At 40.3% G+C, this 20518-nt stretch overlaps 1 protein-coding gene across 3 annotated transcripts in view; it reads left to right on the top strand.

Moving 5' to 3' along the window:
- The window catches only part of FRMD3 (FERM domain containing 3), a 325040-nt gene extending 318993 nt beyond the window's left edge, over window positions 1-6047 (top strand). For 2 of the 3 annotated variants that reach the window (XM_065947119.1, XM_065947121.1), the window contains one exon: window positions 622-1500. In XM_065947119.1, the coding sequence (XP_065803191.1) occupies window positions 622-1214 (593 nt within the window). In that variant the 3' untranslated portion in view covers window positions 1215-1500. Of the gene's footprint in view, window positions 1-621; window positions 1501-5823 lie in introns of those variants that run through there. The other variant, XM_065947120.1, reaches the window with a different exon arrangement.
- The last annotated feature ends 14471 nt before the right edge of the window (window positions 6048-20518 follow it).

Genomic DNA, 20518 nt, shown 5'->3' with positions numbered 1-20518 from the left:
ATTAACTTATTAATATATTAGGCAACTATTATTGTATTAACTAAACAGAATATTTGGCAACCATTATAAATACCAGTAGGAGTTTACGTCAACATAGAAAATGTGTAAAGGAGCTTGATGTAAATTTGTTCATACAAATATGATTGCAATTACATGAAATGAGAAACCACAAAATTGTGCCTAAAATGAAGACAAAAAAATACATAACATAATAAAAGATGATATTGGATAGTAGACTCTAATTTTAATACAATACTGTACTGGATGACAGTATTGACTTCCAAAAGACAATACTCAAAATTACAATAGTGATTTCTTGTCATTTTGTCCTTGTAAACATGACCAAAATTGGAGGCTTTTCAGACTATCATTGCACATGTAAATGTTGCAAATATTGCCAACCATATGAGGCATTTTGGTTATTTTGGGTTTAACATGTTGACCTTAAGAATTTCTAGTATAGGATCTATTTAAAATTACTTTGTTAAAAATCAGGATTCTACAGAACATTTTCTGGATTCCTGCTCATTCAGTAATTAGTTTGGGTTTGTTTCCATTACAGATCTTTGTGGAGAAAGAAAACCTGAAATTTAAAATTAAGAAAACTATGTCTCTTTACAGGTGTTCCATTGCCCAAAGAAGATTCTGCCCCCTTGATCTCCAGCTCACCAGTGAAGGAACCCCACGAGTATGAAGAGGCATCAAGTGAAGAGGAAGATAAAATGAAAGAAGAACCCTTGACAATCTCTGAACTGGCATACAACCCAAGTGCCAGCCTGCTCCCTACCCCGGTTGATGATGATGAGATTGACATGCTCTTTGACTGTCCATCTAGGCTGGAGCTGGAAAGAGAAGACACAGATTCATTTGAGGAACTGGAAGCAGATGAAAATGCCTTTTTAATGGCAGAAGAAGAGGAGATGAAGGAGGCTGGCCAAGCTTTGTCATGGAGCTATGACATTCTGAGTGGCACTATTCGGGTGAACCCACTGGTCAAGAGCTTTTCCCGGCTCCTTGTGGTGGGCCTGGGCCTGCTGCTCTTTGTATTTCCCCTGCTCCTCCTCCTTTTGGAGTCAGGTATTGATCTCTCCTTCTTATGTGAAATCCGCCAGACGCCTGAGTTTGAGCAGTTTCACTATGAATACTACTGTCCTCTCAAGGAGTGGGTGGCTGGCAAAGTCAACCTCGTACTTTACATGTTGGGTTGCTCATAAAGCTCATTTCTCATATGACTAAGGGCTATATTCAATACTAGTGATTTGGTTTTGTTTTTTTTTTTCCAGCAAATGCCTGGTTCTGAATGGTCATAGGACCATCAATAGGTGTTCTTACTCATAACTGATTATTCAGAGCTTTAAGTTAGCTTTCCATAATTCACTGCAAGTAAGTTTAAATCAAACACAGTTATTTTAGTTATAGGTCCGGAAGATGACCTCTAAATAACCAAAAATATGTTTATTTTTTATTATAGTACAGACATACTCTTTATCTATTATAATACATTGAGCTGAATTAGATTTTTTTTTAATAGCACCATTACAAGCTATAAGGTTCAGAATCAGCGTTTTAGTAAAAACCCAAGGGAAAGTTTTTTGAATATAATCCTTAGTGAGAACAATATCCTCTAACCAATGCCTATACAACTAAATTTATGCTGGGCTTTTGTTTTCGTTTTTTTAAAATATTTTTATGTGTTCAAAATATTTTGGTAAATTTTTAGCAAAAAAAAAAAAAAAAAAGGAGCTTCCTGGAGTTATTTAAGTGTACAGATTATAAGACTAATACACAAAGGGTCTGTCAGGAATTTTTAATGTCTTGGCACTGGTTTGTTTTTTAAAATATTTTTGACTGAACAATCATATAATTGTTATTATTTGCATATGAGATAGAAAAATAGGTAGAAAAACACTGTAGAAAATAAGCTCCTGAAACGGATGATGGAACTGGAGGAAGTAGAAATTGAGAGCATCAAGAGGACACAGGGTGGTCCATTTTTCAGAATATTTGGACAAGATGACTTGTTACTTTCATTTTCATTCTGTCCATATATGTTGGCTGAGGCAATGGAATGTTTTTAAAAGAAAGTGAAACTTTTAAAGGAAAATAGTTAGAGGAGATGCTAGTTAATTGTGTATTACTGTACATTAATCCAAGAGTGGAAGCAGATGGGAATTGGACAAATGGCAAGTAGCAAAACGAGTTCTGATGAGACTGATAGGCAAGTGGTGGTAGACAAATGATCTACTTTATGAAAGTGATGGTGATGCAAGGTACTGGATGATGTAAAGAACAGCATACTCGCTGTCCAAGTGGACCTGAATATGTCTAAAAGTGGATCTAAATAAAAGTGGAGAAACTTGAAGGCACATTTTTTGATCCCTCATGCCATTCATTGAGATTCTGTGGAAGAAGCTTTAAAAGAATTCTATATGTGTGTGAAAGAGAGAGAAAAAGAGTCAGAAAGAATGTGAGGAGAATGATCTTGGCTTTTTGATAAATGCCTATGATCTTCCTCTGTGGTGGTCATTATACTGTTTCCCTTTCCTGGTTTCCTTAGGATCTTAACTCATTCATAATTGGGGCTGTCATTAAGAAACTGGAGGGGATTCGTTAGAGAATATACCATTTCAGCTTGGATGAAGTAGTGAAATGACCCCCTAACTAGATAGTAAGTGGGACAAATGCTCTTGTACCTTCCTTCACACCACTGAGTCCATGGCAGAAAGAAAGGCTCTGAAGCCTTCCATGCAGAGTACATACCAATACTGTGAAAGAGAGTACAGTACAGAGCTTAGGGCACAGAGCATAGCGATTTTTCCATAAAATGTAAATGAAGACATGAAATGTGTTCATGGGATGGGCTATCTATAATCTCTCCTAACTTCAGCTCTATGATTAGTATAATTTCCAAAATGGCCATTCCAGTCCCACTCATTCATGGAGCCCTGAGTGCTTTATTAGACATTTAATTTTGTAAATAAATTTTTAAAAGTCAGCTCATGAAGACTTCAGTTGAGCAAACTATATACTATAATTTGCTATTCAGTTTACAGGGTGGTCTTTCTCAGTGCATTGAGTGACTGATTTTTCTTTTAAATAAAGAATATTTGATACCTGAAATTTGATACCAATATAGAAATATATTTTCTGTAGGTTATTTGGAAAGTTTGCAAATGATCACCTTTGAAATTGAAGTGGCTTCCCCCCTTGTTTATGACTTAAAAGTCATATCTTCTGACATGAGGATGTGCCAGTATAGTCTGCAGAAAATTAGTTCCCTCTTCTAATCATGCTTAATCTCATTTTCTTTGAAGTTCTAACCGTAACAAATCATCCAGCCCTTGCCCTTTTACATTAATATTAAATAACATTTTAAAAATTATAGAATATATTATGCGTCATAAACACTGAAAAATGCTGACAGGATAAATATCACACATAGTCTAGCCAAGTGGATTTATACTAAGGAGTAATGACTATATAATTTTAACATTTCCAGCTAACATCTCTTAGGCAAAAACTTCACTGTTGAATAGAAATATTTTTAAGTGAAGGATCTGACAGGATAAGTTCTGCTGAATTTAAACAATAGCTACCAAAAGTAAAACTCGGATCCTGAAATGCCATTTTGCCAGGACAGATCAGTCTTTTAGAAATACTCGCTTTTCTTAGAAAACAGTCACCAGTTGCCTGAATCAAAGAGGAGAAGACTGCTTCCAAAGATAAAGGATATTTAATATAGTAAGTTACAGAATTGAAAGCAAGTGTGTGAGTATATGTATATTCCATATTATTGGTATATACATGTTTATATATGAATATATGTATATATGTGTGTTTGTATACACACAACTGATATGCCCTTCATACACAGATGTTTTTATTTATCCCCAATTGAGGAATTTGTGACATGGTATTATTCATTTTCCCTCTCTGATAACATAGTGGATAAAACCCACAGTCTCAAAGGTTTCAATTTTCCATGAAAACTACTGTGTGTACATTTGTGGTTTTATATACACACATATGGCAAATACATATACACACACAATCTTTAGTGCTAATGCAAGTTGGATATGAAAAAAAATGTAGGTGAAGTATTGTGTATTTCTGTCTGTGCTTGGAACATACTGTAAAATGTAATGTATCTGGAACATATTTTGTGGTTTGTCTAATATAAAGACAACTCTGGGAAGAAGTCAAAATGATTGATTTCACTGAAAAACTAGAGATTTGGGGGCCACGTTACCTATGGTTGGAGCCTTATCTTTGTACAGTGAAATTTGCATTTCTGTGTCAACATCCAGATTGTTTTATATGTTAATATGGTGGCAGGAATCCCTAATAAAAATACTCTGGGGAAAAAATGTTTCTGCAATCATTCAGTCTTATTCAAAGTAAAGTTGTATAAATAGCCTGTTGGAAACTACAGAAAGGTACCATCTGGTGCCATGAAATGAGGTCACCCTTGAATGGTGATACTATGAAAAGAATGGCTAATGGATGGGATTAACACTTTGCAGAAGTCACCCATGCTAAAAGGCAAAATATTGAATGCACTGGAAATGCATCCAAATATAGAAGACAGCTATAGTCAGTGGCATCAAGATAGAAATAGAAAAGCACGGAAAAAACCAGAAAAGGGGTTTTCTATGTGACAGGTAGGAGGGAGGACTTCAGAGGGGTAGCAGTATGTCCTTACTTCCTGTGCCAAAGAGAGCTACGTCAGATTCAACTCTGCAAGACGTGCCATTAAACACGTAGCGGTTCAGAGGCCCTGGAAGAATTTTCCTATTCTACCCCTGTCTTCCCTGCATGCATGGCCTAAAAGGCCCTCTTGCTTTGGCTTGGCACAAAGCTAATAATTTCACACCTGACAGTTAGATCAGAAGGTGTCAGTTACTCTGAATGCAGTCAAAGGGACTCTCTTTACTCCAGGAACACCATGGGTGTCCAGCTGAATTACACCCTTGCTATGTGGCCTAGTGGGTTTTTTTTTTTTTTCAGTTTTATCAAGATATAATTGACACATACCAGTATATAATTTTAGGTAGGTAATGATTTGATATGTGTATATATTGCAAACTGATTACCACCATAAGTTTAGTCACTGTCCATCACCTCACAATTTGTTTTCCCTTGTGATAGGAACGTTTAAGATTGCGGACTCTCTTAGTAACTTGCAGATATACAATACAGAACCATAACTAGAATCACCAAGCTGTACATTATATCCCCAGGACTTATTTATAACTAGAAATTTGTACCTTTTGACCCCCTTCATCCATTTCACCCATCCAGGGGCTAGGGGTAGGTGAAGTCTGCCCAGTTCTTTCCTCAGCAGTCCTCAGGGGTCCGAGCACCAGAGCACAGGAAAGAAAAGGAATTTGGTGGTCAGTGTTCAGGTGTGAGATGGGAGTCAGTCCCGAATCCACCAGCTCTAGCCAGCACCTGTGTTTGCACTGTGGCTGCCGACTGGGAGGCTCATACAAAATAGCCTCTGGCCAATTGTTCACTGAGCAGGCCAGGCTCCTAAGCCAGCCTTATCTCTTGGGAGAAACCTTTTTCCTTATTCGTACATTCCTTGCTCAGCCAATCAAGGCAAAGATCTCCTAACTACATACAGCATGGAAGGAAAGTACTGGGGAGAAGCTCCCACCGGGGTGACCTCAGTTGGGATGGTTGTGGTTGGTGAACTTGAGACTCTTGGGACCACCTTTCTCTACTGGGTGGAGATAATGTGCTAAAGGACCCTGCTTACTTGTCCTCCTGCTTCTTCTCTCTCTCTCTCTCTTTCTCTTGGACCTGCTTTGGGGCTTCCAGTCTACCTGCAGTAAACAAACCCAGCGGGACCTGCCCGTGGTGAGCCCACCCAGGACTCAGCTCTCCACGTTCCAGCCTCGGCCTGCAGCGGGGTGGGTAAGTTTGGTGAGCCCCACCCAATGGGCTCAGCTGTCATCACTTCAGAGAAGATGGAAAAAACCTCACTTGGGCCTCAGATCCCAGCTGTGTTCTTCAATTCGTCAATAAAGCTGATTTTAATCCTCTTCTGGCCATTGTGTATATTGTCTATGGAGAAGTGGGGTGGGCGCTGGGGAGTGGTTCAGGGTCTCTGTCACCTCCAGTGTTGCAAGCAAGGCAGGAGCCGAGGAAGCTGCTCCTGGCTGAGCCTCACACATCAGAGGATGTCTGCCACTGATATGGGCCCTGACAGCCCTTAAGAGTTGGGTGAGGAAACTTGGGACATAAGACAGTATGTCCGTGACAGGCTCCATTCCAAAAGCCCATTTGTAAGTCCAATTTGTTCATAAGTTCACAAAGTTAGCCTAGGTACCCAACAAATACAATCAGCTATATAGTACTGAATTGTAAGAGGTTTATAATACTTTTCACACAAATAATACATTAAAAAAACAAAAAATTAAGCAGACATTTTTAACAGTCCAGTACCTTGAAGAGTACAGGAGTATACCACAAGAGCTGGCACACAGGGGCTGGCCTCAGGTGAATAGGCAAGAAGGGTTACTGGCAGGAGGAGGTGAGAGATGGCAGAGCTGAAGGACTGTTAGCAATAGGAAGGCAAGCTGCAATTTCACCCATGCCTGATGTTGATGGAACAGATTCTGGTTCCTTGCTGGATTCAATTCTGCCTGTCCTCTTGAAAAAACAATCCAGTGATATCTGGCTCGTAGCTCTGTTTTACTCATCATAGATGACACAGTAGTGCTGGATTGCATTCTGAACGGCTGCTGCAGCCTTCATGTGCCGTTCTAAGTTCAGGTCCTGTACCTTAAAAACTAACAATGCCTCCTCAAATAAAGAAAATCCCCTTGCCATTTCCTGCATCATGAACCTCTTCAGTTCTTCAGTTATTTCTTCCTCTTGTCTCTCTTCGTCCTTTCTCAGGGCCTCCAATTCCTGACATTTCTTGCCAGTACCAGCTACATCACCACTGCTTTTAGGCTTGCTTCCGAACATCCTGGATTTTATATAAAGATACTGTACTCTGTAAGGCACACAAAAGTACAACAACCTTAGAGGATGCATGCATATGACAATGTACGCCAGACACGTGAACTAACTTACATGATTGGATATGCAAATGTACGTTCGCATTTTTGAAAGTTCGCAACTTGAAGGGGACTTACTATATGTGGGGGACTCCATGTATTAGTAAACAACAGGAGGTTTCTTGGAACCACACATCCCTCTTCTTTATTTGATGCTGGTGCTGACCTCAAAAATCTCTGGAACAAGAACCAAATCCATTTTTCCTGATTGCAAAGGAAAACTCTTAAATTTTAAATAGGATATAGCATATGCTTTGTATGGATACCAAGTATTAAAACCTGTCTTGCAAGTTACAGCAGCTCCTCCAGCTAACATGGCTCATCTTGAGCTCCTCATCCACAAGAACTGTGATTTTGATCATCCCAAGGGTTTTGAGCTTTCCAAGAAGACTACAATTTAAGGGAGACAACATACTAACAAACCGACATTGGTTTCCACTTTGCTTGGCAGTTATAGTCTTCGTAGTATGTTGAAAACACAGCATCCTGGTTTAGGGATCAGTCTCCTGTCACTTCCGTGGTGTGAATCAGCTCCCTTCCATGCTCAGCAAGCCTCAGTGTCCTGAAAACCCTGGGCTGCTGACTCTGCAGAGTTGCAAACCAGACCCTGAACAGTGGTGGCCACAGAGAGGAACTGCTCCCTGGTTCTAAGGCTTTCCGTTTATTGTCCAAACCAGGACTGTTTTTGAGAGTGAAAGGGGGTGTTTTTAAAGAATATGTCACAGCAATGGGTATTAACGAGGGCCTTTTCAGATGCTCTATCTTAGGGTTTTGCCTCATAAGCCAGAATGCCCTCTTTCAACAATTCCTCCAGCTTGTTTCCTCTTAAATATGGATAAGGTGAAACAGGGAAGGATTATTGCCCTGTAGTCATAGATCTCCTACTTGTATCAAGAATCAGATTAAAAATCACGGGTTTTGGTGTGGGACTATAAATGATACAGAAGATTATTTTAAATGAGGTTTCTGGCATTGAATATTTAGTGCTACACATTCAATTTGTTTACCATTTGTCTACCTGTGAAACAGGTAGAGTTAAAACAGTCTCAAGGTTGCTTTTACCTGTGTAGTCATGAATTTGCCACTTTGATCAGCACATACAAGTGATGATGGTCAGCTTAATGTGAGCAACTGAGTAACACAAAGTACACTCAAGACAGTTATGCCAAAACCAACTTGCTCACTTATAACAAGAGGTGTCAGTCATCCTAACACTTGTTTGATGCTAGATACTCCATGCATGACCTTCCTAAAACATAGGCTGTAATGTGAACCAAACACTATTAAGTCCAAGGACTCACAGCTAGAAAGCTGCCTCTTGGGGAAGTCTGCCCAACAGACATGCCTGTCTCAGGAGGGCTGGGGCTTATACACATCTTACTCAAAATCTCCCATTTTTACAAATTTCTTGTGGTGGAGGCTCGCAGTTCAGTTCAGTCGCTCAGTCGGGTCTGACTCTCTGCGACCCCATGAACCGTAGCACGCCAGGCCTCCCTGTCCATCACCAACTCCTGGAGTTTACTCAAACTCATATCCATCAAGTTGGAGATGCCATCCAACCATCTCATCATCTGTCATCCCCTTCTCCTGCCTTCAATCTTTCCCAGCATCAGGGTCTTTTCAAATGAGTCAGTTCTTCACATCAGGTGGCCAAAGTATTGGAGTTTCAGCTTCAACATCAGTCCTTCCAATGAACACCCAGGACTGATCTCCTTTAGGATGGACTGGTTGGATCTCCTTGAAGTCCAAGGGACTCTCAAGAGTCTTCTCCAACACCACAGTTCAAAAGCTTCAATTCTTCGGCACTCAGCTTTCTTTATAGTCCAACTCTCAGTAGTGGCCACAGAACTGGAAAAGGTCCATTTTCATTCCAATCCCAAAGAAAGGCAATGCCAAGGAATGCTCAAACTACTGCACAATTGCACTCATCTCACATCCTAGTAAAGTAATGCTTAAAATTCTTCCAAGCCAGGCTTTAGCAATACGTGAACTGTGAAGTTCCAGATGTCCAAGCTGGTTTTAGAAAAGGGAGAGGAACCAGAGATCAAATTGCCAACATCCAATGGAGCATCGAAAAAGCAAGAGAGTTACAGAAAAACATCTATTTCTGCTTTATTGACTATGCCAATGCCTTTGACTGTGTGTATCATAATAAACTATGGAAAATTCTGAAAGAGATGGGAATACCAGACCACCTGACCTGCCTCTTGAGAAACCGGTATGCAGGTCAGGAAGCAACAGTTAGAACTGGACATGGAACAACTGACGGGTTCCAAATAGGAAAAGGAGTACATCAAGGCTGTATATTGTCACCCTGCTTATTTAACTTATATGTAGAGTACATCATGAGAATGCTGGGCTGGAAGAAGCACAAGCTGGAATCAAGATTGCCAGGAGAAATATCAATAACCTAGATATGCAGATGATACCACCCTTATGGCAGAAAGTGAAGAAGAACAAAAGAGCTTCTTGATGAAAGTGAAAGAGGAGAGTGAAAAAGTTGGCTTAAAGCTCAACATTCAGAAAACTAAGATCATGGCATCCGGTCCCATCACTTCATGGCAAATAGATGGGGAAACAGTGGAAACAGCGGCTGACTTTATTTTTGGGGGCTCCAAAATCACTGCAGATGGTGAATGCAGCCATGAAATTAAAAGACGTTTACTCCTTGGAAGGAAAGTTATGACCAACCTAGGCAGCATATTAAAAAGCAGAGACATTACTTTGCTAACAGAGGTCTACCTAGTCAAGGCTATGGTTTTTCCAGTGGTCATATATGGATGTGAGAGTTAGAGTTGGAGGCTGGCAAGGGATCTCGAAAACCATTTCTTCTTTATGCTGTGCACAGGATTAGACTACATTTCCCAGCCCTCGTGTACATGGGTATGGCTGTATTCCCAAGTTCCGGCCGTTGGAATTTGAATGGGATGTGATCTGTATCACTTCTAAGCCCTGGGCTAAATGTGAGCCTTTATGATCCACTGGATGTCAGTACCTGCCAGCAACCTAGATCCTTGAATGACTGTGGAGCAGATCACCCTACGTGCATGCATGCATGCATGCTAAGTCGCTTCAGTCATGTCTGACTCTGTGCGACCCTATGGACTGTAGCCCGCCAGACTCCTCTGTCCATGGAATTCTCCAGGCAAGAATACTGGAGTGGGTTGCCACGCCCTCCTCCAGGGGCTCTTCCTGACCCAGGGATCGAACCCTAGTCTCATGTCTCCTGCATTGACAGGCAGGTTCTTTACCACTAGCGCCACCTGGGAAGCCCAGAGCACCCTGTACCTCACCCTAAACCAGACCCATCTTAGACTGTTACTTGGGCAACAAAGTCTTACCTGGTAACTTCCAAGTCCATTGTTGTTACCACTCCTTCTCCCATCACTTAAGTTGTCCAGCTCGCCTGAGGACAGGAAGTAGAGCTGACAGCAGGCATAGGAACTGCCCAGGACAGGAATGACCCAGAAGATTCCACTGGATAATAACCTGTGCCCGAGAACACAAAAAGGACTAGGGCCTACTTTTGATGCTAATGTGTCTTGTCACTCTTGCTTTCAGGGGCTCAGTTGGAATCCCACATAATTAGAACCCAAGGAAGCCCACCCTGAGGGGCAAGATGACACATGATTGAGAACTACTGGATTCAGGAGTGGTTTCATGGGCACACGTGTGATCTGTGAACCTGAACAGGGCCCTGCTCTCAAAGATTTGGTTTAATGCTCTGCTCGCACATCATGACATTCTTAATATCCTGAAACTTGTGTTATGTCAGTGTACTCCAATAAGATAACAAAATGTGCAGGAGATCAGTCAGGCAACAGTGGGCACCATACATCCTGAGCATTTGGTCTCAGTGCCAGGCACACGGGCACACGCATGCACACACACGGAAGACTGAAGCTCCCGGTGTCCCTGAGGGGTCTCCTGATGGGACTCTGTGCATCAGAATCGAAGCCCGGATCATGGCAGTGCAGGCAGCTGCAGTGGAAGCTGGTCCCAGGGGAAAGGAGGTATTGCATGGGGACAGCACTACAACCTGTGGTGGGAGGCCAGCTTGCCAGTTGGTCCCTGGAGCCCAGCTCTGAAGCATCAGCACAGATATTTTTTTTAAAGCACTTTACAGTTAATTAACCCTCACAACAATCCTATTAAGTAGGAACTATTATTACTGTTCTTAATTAAAATTTTAAAACTGTAGTATAGGGAGGAGCCAAGATGGCAGAGGAGTAGGATGGGGAGACCACTTTCTCCCCTACAAATTCATCGAAAGAACATCTGAATGCTGAGCAAACTTCACAAAACAACTTCTGACCGCCAGCAGAAGACATCAGGCGCCCAGGAAAGCAGCCCATCGTCTTCGAAAGGATGTAGGACAAAATATAAAAGATAAAAAGAGAGACAAAAGAGCTAGGGATGGAGACCCGTCCCAGGAAGGGAGTCGTAATAGAGGAAGTTTCCAAACACCAGGAAACCCGTTCACTGGCGGGTCTGGGGGAAGTTTTCAAATCTCGGAGGGCAACCTAACCAGGAGGAAAAATAAATAAAACCCACAGATTACATGCCTAAAAGCAACTCCCAGCAGAAAAGTACCCCTGATGCTCACATCTGCCACCAGCAAGTGGGGGCTGAAGGGAGAGGAGCCGGCGGCATTACTTAGGGTAAGAACCGGGCCTGAAGGCCCTGTGAGCAATCAGAGGGATCTAACGAGAGATAGCAACTTAAACTGTGGCATAACAAGAGAGAGAGAGAAAATTAACCTGTAAAAAGCCCTAAGCAAAGACACTGCCGGCACGTTCGCAGAACAAAGGAAGGACTGAGCAATTCCAGATAAGAGCTAGCCAGCTGCGGACAGGCCCACCCCCTGCCAGAAGCAGGAGACAGGGAGGAGGGGAAAGGGGCAAACTCGGCCCCAGAGATGGCATCCCCTACCAAACTGCAAACAGGCTTCCAGTTTCTAACCAAAGACTTCCTGAGATTCTGGATGGTTGACATCTGCCGGGAGTGTCGCGGCTAGAGACTAGCTCCCCAGAACAGACACAAGGCACACCCAACTGGCGCGCGCGGAAACTGAGGCTGGGACCGCGGAGGGGATAAGGTGCACTGCACCCGGGGAGAAAGCGATCCTCAAGCTCCTGGCTACCTGAGCTGCTTGGGCTGGGGAAGGCACAAAACGCAGGCCCAACTGAATCTGCGCTTTTGTGAAAGACCCGAAAACTGGAACCGCACCCTACACACGGCCCGCTCCCTGTAGAGCAGCCTGGAGCCTGAGCAGTGTAGACGGGGAAAGCACACACCTGTGAGCAGGGGAAAACCCAGTGTGGCCGGAACACTGCGAGTGCTCCCCACACAGGCCAGTGATATTTGTCTGCAGCTCCCCTCCCACCCCACAGCACGACTGAACAAGCGAACCTGAACAAGAGACCACCTCCGCCCACTTGTGTCAGGGCGGAAGTGAGACACTGAAGAGACCTGCAAACAGACGCCAAATAAACAAAGGGAACTGCTTCAGAAGTGACCGGTGCAACAGATTAAAATACCTGTAGTTAACACCGACTACACCAGAAGGGGCCTATAGATATCGAGAAGTGTAAGCTGGAACAAGGAGCTATCTGAAACTGAACCGAACCCACACTGCCTGCAACAGCTCCAGAGAAATTCCTAGATATATTTTTATTTTTTTTAAAAAACTTTTTTCTTTTTTTAAATTTTTTCTCTTTTATTTTCTTTTAAAATTCCCTATTACTCCTCTATTACTCCTTAATTTTCATTTTCTTTTCTTTTCTTTTAAAGTCCTCTATTCAGTTCAGTTCAGTTCAGTTGCTCAGTCGTGTCCGACTCATTGCGACCCCATGGACTGCAGCACACCAGGCCTCCCTGTCCATCACAAACTCCTGGAGTTTACTCAAACTCATGCCCATTGAGTCGGTGATGCCATCCAGCCATCTCATCCTCTGTCGTCCCCTTTTCCTCCTGCCCCAAATCCCTCCAAGCATCAGGGTCTTTTCCAATGAGTCAACTCTTCGCATGAGGTGGCCAAAGTATTGGAGTTTCAGCTTCAACATCAGTCCTTCCAGTGAACACCCAGGACTTATCTCCTTCAGGATGGACTGGTTGGATCTCCTTGCAGTCCAAGGGACTCTCAAGAGTCTTCTCCAACACCACAGTTCAAAAGCATCAATTTTTTGGCACTCAGCTTTCTTCACAGTCCAACTCTCACATCCATACATGACCACTGGAAAAACCATAGCCTTGACCAGACAGACCTTTGTTGGCAAAGTAACGTCTCTGCTTTTTAATATGCTATCTAGGTTGGTCATAACTTTCCTTCCAAGGAGTAAGTGTCTTTTAATTTCACGGCTGCAAAAGTCCTCTATTACTCCTTAACTTTCGTTTTCATATATCTTTACTAATTTTTTAATTAAAAAAATTTTTTTTCTTTTTTTCTTTTATTTTCTTTTAAAGTCCTCTATTACTCTTCTATTATGCCTTAATTTTCATTTCACTATAATCTTGCAAAAAAAAGAGACCCTATTTTTAAAGCAAACTTCATATATATTTCTTAAATTTTTTGTGTTTTTGTTTTTAATATTCTATTTTTAAGAGTCTAAACTCTACTCTAGATTTTTAATATTTGTTTTTCAGTATTTGATATCAATTTTGTACATTTAAAAATCCAATATTCAGTACCCATTTTTACTCAGGAGAGTGATGATTACTCTCTCCCCATACTGACTTGCCTTTTTCTCCCCCAGATCACCTCTATTTCCTCCCTCCCCCTTCTCTTCTCAATTCAATTCTGTGAATCTCTGTGGGTGTCTGGGCTATGGAGAACACTTTGGGAACAGAGAACTGCATAGATCTGTCTCTCTCCTCTTGAGTCCCCCCTTTTCTCCTCCTGCTCATCTCTATCTCCCTTCTCCCTCTCCTCTTCTTCATGTAACTCTGTGAACCTCTCTGGGTGTCCCTCACTGTGCAGAATCCTTTCACCATTAACCTAGAAGTTTTATTATCAGTGCTGTATAGGTGGAGAAATCTTGAGGCTACTGGAAGAATAAAGCTGAAATCCAGAGGCAGGAGACTTAAGCCCCAAACCTGAGAACACCAGAGAACTCCTGAATACAGGGAACATGAAGTAATAAGAGATCATCCAAAGGCTCCATACCTACACTGAAACCAACCATCACCCAAAAGTCAATAAGTTCCAGAGCAAGACATACCACGCAAATTCTCCAGCAAGGCAGGAACATAGCCCTAAGTGTCAACATACAGGCTGCCTAAAGTCACACCAAACACGTAGACCCATCTCAAAACTCACTACTGGACACTCCATTGCACTCGAGAGAAGAAATCCAGTTCCACGCACCAGAACACCAATGCAAGCTTCCCTAACCAGGAAACCTTGACAAGCCAATCGTCCAACCCCACCCACTGGGAGAAACCTCCACAATAAAAAGGGACCACAGACCACCAGAATACAGAAAGGCCACTCCAAACACATCAATCTAAACAAGATAAAAAGGCAGAGAAATACCAATAGGTAAAGGAACATGAAAAATGTCCACCAAGCCAAACAAAAGAGGAGATAGGGAATCTACCTGAAAAAGAATTTAGAATAATGATAATAAAAATGATCCAAAATCTTGAAAACAAAATGGAGTTACAGATAAATAGCCTGGAGGCAAGGACTGAGAAAATGCAAGAAATGTTTAACAAGGACCCAGGATAAATAAAAGAGAGTCAATTAAAAATGAATAATGCAATAAATGAGATCAAAAACACTCTGGAGGGAACCAACAGTAGAATAACAGAAGCAGAAGATAGGATAAGTGAAGTAGAAGATAAAATGGTGGAAATAAATGAAGCAGAGAGGAAAAAAGAAAAAAGAATCAAAAGAAATGAGGACAACCTCAGGGACCTCTGGGACAATGTGAAACGTCCCAACATTTGAATCATAGGAGTCCCAGAAGAAGAAGACAAAAAGAAAGGCCATGAGAAAATACTCGAGGAGATAATAGCTGAAAACTTCCCTAAAATGGGGAAGGAAATAGCCACCCAAGTCCAAGAAACCCAGAGAGTCCCAAACAGGATAAACCCAAGGCGAAACACCCCAAGACACATATTAATCAAATTAACAAAGATCAAACACAAAGAACAAATATTAAAAGCAGCAAGGGAAAAACAACAAATAACACACAAAGGGATTCCCATAAGGATAACAGCTGATCTATCAATAGAAACCCTCCAGGCCAGAAGGGAATGGCAGGACATACTTAAAGTAATGAAAGAGAATAACCTACAACCTAGATTACTGTACCCAGCAAGGATCTCATTTAGATATGAAGGAGAATTCAAAAGCTTAACAGACAAGCAAAAGCTGAGAGAATTCATCACCACCAAACCAGCTCTTCAACAAAGGCTAAAGGATCTTCTCTAGACAGGAAACACCAAAAGGTTGTATAAACGCAAACCCAAACAACAAAGTAAATGGCAATGGAACCATACCTATCAATAATTACCTTAAATGTAAATGGGTTGACTACCCCAACCAAAAGACAAAGACTGGCTGAATGGATACAAAAACAAGACCCCTATATATACTGTCCACAAGAGACCCACCTCAAAACAAGGGACACATACGGACTGAAAGTGAAGGGCTGGAAAAAAATATTTCACGCAAACGGAGACCAAAAGAAAGCAAGAGTCACAACACTCGTATCAGATAAAATAGACTTTAAAATAAAGGCTGTGAAGAGAGACAAAGAAGGACACTACATAATGATCAAAGGATCAATCCAAGAAGAAGATATAACAATTACAAATATATATGCACCCAACATAGGAGCACCGCAATATGTAAGGCAAAAGCTATTGAGTATGAAAGGGGAAATTAACAACAGCACAATAATAGCGGGAGACTTTAATACCCCGCTCACACCTATGGATAGATCAGCTAAACAGAAAATTAACAAGGAAACACAAAGATTAAAGGACACAATAGACCAGCTAGACCTAATTGATATCTATAGGACATTTCACCTCAAAACAATCAATTTCACCTTTTTCTCAAGTGCACACGGAACCGTCTCCAGGATAGATCACATCCTGGGCCATAAATCTAGCCTTGAGAAATTAAAAAAAAATTGAAATCATTCCAGTCATCTTTTCTGACCACAATGCAGTAAGATTAGATCTCAATTACAGGAAAAAAAAACTATCAAAAATTCAAACATATGGAGGCTAAGTAACACGCTTCTGAATAACCAACAAATCATCAATGAAATAAAAAAAGAAATCAAAATCTGCATAGAAATGAATGAAAATGAAAACACAACAACCCAAAACCTATGGGACACTGTAAAAGCAGTGCTAAGGGGAAGGTTCATAGCATTACAGGCTTACCTCAAGAAACAAGAAAAAAGTCAAATAAATAACCTAGCTCTACACCTAAAGCAACTAGAGAAGGAAGAAATGAAGAACCCCAGGGTTAGTAGAAGGAAAGAAATCTTAAAAATTAGGGCAGAAATAAATGCAAAACAAACTAAAGAGACCATAGCAAAAATCAACAAAGCTAAAAGCTGGTTTTTTGAAAAGATTTTTTAAAAAATGGACAAACCATTAGCAAGACTCATTAAGAAACAAAGGGAGAAGAACCAAATCAACAAAATTAGAAATGAAAATGGAGAGATCACAACAGACAACACTGAAATACAAAGGATCATAAGAGACTACTACCAGCAGCTCTATGCTAATAAAATGGACAACTTGGAAGAAATGGACAAATTCTTAGAAAAGTATAACTTTCCAAAACTGAACCAGAAAGAAATAGAAGATCTTAACAGAGCCATCACAAGCACGGAAATCTAAACTCTAATCAGAAATCTTCCAGTAAACAAAAGCGCAGGACCAGATGGCTTCACAACTGAATTCTACCAAAAATTTAGAGAAGAGCTAACACCTATCTTACTCAAACTCCTCCAGAAAATTGCAGAAGAAGGTAAACTTCCAAACTCATTCCATGAGGCCACCATCATCCTAATTCCAAAACCAGACAAAGATGCCACAAAAAAAAGAAAACTACAGGCCAATATCACTGATGAACATAGATGCAAAAATCCTTAACAAAATTCTATCAAACAGAATCCAACAACATATTAAAAAGATCATACATCATGACCAAGTGGGCTTTATCCCAGGAATGCAAGGATTCCTTACTATCTGCAAATCAATCAATGTAATACACCACATTAACAAATTGAAAGATAAAAACCATATGATTATCTCAATAGATGCAGAAAAATCCTTTGACAAAATTCAACATCCATTTATGATAAAAACTCTCCAGAAAGCAGGAATGGAAGGAACATACCTCAATATAATAAAAGCGATATATGACAAACCCACAGCAAACATTATCCTCAATGGTGAAAAATTGAAAGCATTTCCCCAAAAATCAGGAACAAGACAAGGATGCTCACTCTCACCACTACTATTCAACAGAGTTTTGGAAGTGTTGGCCACAGCAATCAGAGCAGAAAAAGAAATAAAAGGAATCCAGACAGGAAAAGAAGAAGTGAAATTCTCACTGTTTGCAGACAACATGATCCTCTACATAGAAAACCCTAAAGACTCTACCAGAAAATTACTATAGCTAATCAATGAATATAGTAAAGTTACAGGATATAAAATTAACACACAGAAATCCCTTGCATTCCTATACACTAACAATGAGAAAACAGAAAGAGAAATTAAGGAAACAATACCATTCACCATTGCAACAAAAAGAATAAAATACTTAGAGGAGTATATCTACCTAAAAAAACAAAAGACCTATATATGGAAAACTATAAAACACTGATGAAAGAAATCAAAGAGGACACAAATAGATGGAGAAATATACTGTGTTCATGGATTGGAAGAATCAATCTTGTGAAAATGAGTATACTACCCAAAGCAATCTATAGATTCAATGCAATCCCTATCAAGCTACCAATGGTATTCTTCACAGAACTAGAACAAATAATTTCACAATTTGCATGGAAATACAAAAAACTTCAAATAGCCAAAGCAATCTTGAGAAAGAAGGGAACTGGAGGAATCAACCTGCTTGACTTCAGGCTCTACTACAAAGCCACAGTCATCAAGCCAGTATGGTACTGGCACAAAGACAGAAATATAGATCAATGGAACAAAATAGAAAGCCCAGAGATAAACCCACGTACCTACGGACACCTTATCTTCGACAAAGGAGGCAAGAATATACAATGGAAAAAAGACAACCTCTTTAACAAGTGGTGCTGGGAAAACTGGTCAACCACTTGTAAAAGAATGAAACTAGAACACTTTCTAACACCATACACAAAAATAAATTCAAAATGGATTAAAGATCTAAATGTAAGACCAGAAACTATAAAACTCTGAGAGGAGAACATAGGCAAAACACTCTCCGACATAAATCACAGCAGGATCCTCTATGACCCACCTCCCAGAATATTGGAAATAAAAGCAAAAATAAACAAATGGGACCTAATGAAACTTAAAAGCTCTTGCACAACAAAGGAAACTATAAGTAAGGTGAAAAGACAGCCTTCAGAATGGGAGAAAATAGTAGCAAATGAAGCAATTGACAAAGGATTAATCTCAAAAATATACAAGCAGCTCCTGAAGCTCAATTCCAGAAAAATAAATAACCCAATCAAAAAATGGGCCAAAGATCTAAACAGACATTTCTCCAAAGAAGACATACAGATGGCTAACAAACACATGAAACGATGCTCAACATCACTCATCATCAGAGAAATGCAAATCAAAACCTCAATGACGTACCATTACACGCCAGTCAGAATGGCTGCTATCCAAAAGTCTACAAGCAATAAATGCTGGAGAGGGTGTGGAGAAAAGGGAACCCTCTTACACTGTTGGTGGGAATGCAAACTAGTACAGCCACTATGGAGAACACTGTGGAGATTCCTTAAAAAACTGGAAATAGAGCTGCCATATGACCCAGAAATCCCACTTCTGGGCATACACACCGAGGAAACCAGATTTGAAAGAGACACATGCACCCCAATATTCATCACAGCACTGTTTATAATACCAGGACATGGAAGCAACCTAGATGTCCATCAGCAGATGAATGGATAAGAAAGCTGTGGTTTCTTACTCAGCCATTAAAAAGAATTCATTCGAATCAGTTCTAATGAGATGGATGAAACTGGAGCCCATCATACAGAGTGAAGTAAGCCAGAAAGATAAAGACCAATACAGTATACTAATGCATATATGGAACTTTAAAAGATGGTAACAATAGCCCTATATGCAAAACAGAAAGAGAGACACAGATGTACAGAACAGACTTTTGCACTCTGTGGGAGAAGGCGAGGGTGGGATGTTCTGACAGAATAGCATTGAAACAAGTATATTATCAAGGGTGAAACAGATCACCAGCCCAGGCTGGATGCATGAGACAAGTGCTCGGGCCTGGTGCACTGGGAAGACCCAGAGGGATGGGATGGAGAGGGAGGCGGGAGGAGGGATCAGGATGGGGAACACATGTAAATCCATGACTGATTCATGTCAATGTATGGCAAAAACCACTACAATATTGTAAAGTAATTAGCCTCCAACTAATAAAAATAAATGGAAAAATAATAAAAAAAGAAATAAATAAAACTGAAGTATAGTTCACATACAACATTATGTTAGTTTCAGGGGTACAAAATAATGATTTGATATGTAGACATACTACAAAATGATCACCACAATAATTCTAGTTGATTCTGTCACCATACATAATTTTTTTTTCTTGGATGGGCCCAGATATTAACTCTCTGGTCTGAGTGATGGGACAAAAGACCTGCCACCACTTAGGTTGTATACTTTGTCATTAACTAATTATAACATAAAAGTGTATACATGGATATTGCAATAAACTAGATCAGAAACTAATTAGGAGTTTTCAAAGAACTTACAATCACTGGTCTTGAAAATCACTGAACATTGCAAAATAAATATCCAAAAGCTTGGAAATAGAAATTAAATTTAAAGATCCTGACATTTCTCAGAAAAGGACACTATTTTCATAAAAAAAAAAAAGAAAAAGAAAAAAAACTTGCATGGACTGGCTACTAAGAGACAAGTGTAACATTTTTTTCTTGTGACTGAAAATATAGTATTAGAACACATAAACAGGCATTTTAAATTCCATATAAATCATGAAACCACTTTTAGCTTCTAGTACAATCTATGTAAGTTATAGGAAAGGTCAGAAAAAACAGGAAAATGCCATTGTATATATAAACTTTTAAACCTAAAATCAAACTTACAAAAAACTGATTTGTGGGAAGAGCTAAAACATTTCAGAAAAATTTTTCTAGAAGAACCACCAGCTCTGAGATATATTTGAATTTCTATTTCAAAATAACTGATCAGAACTATTGCAAAGTTGT

This window comes from Muntiacus reevesi, chromosome 10 (assembly GCF_963930625.1).
Source record: "Muntiacus reevesi chromosome 10, mMunRee1.1, whole genome shotgun sequence".
NCBI lineage: Eukaryota > Metazoa > Chordata > Mammalia > Artiodactyla > Cervidae > Muntiacus > Muntiacus reevesi.
This window is presented reverse-complemented; position numbering and strand designations above follow the sequence as displayed.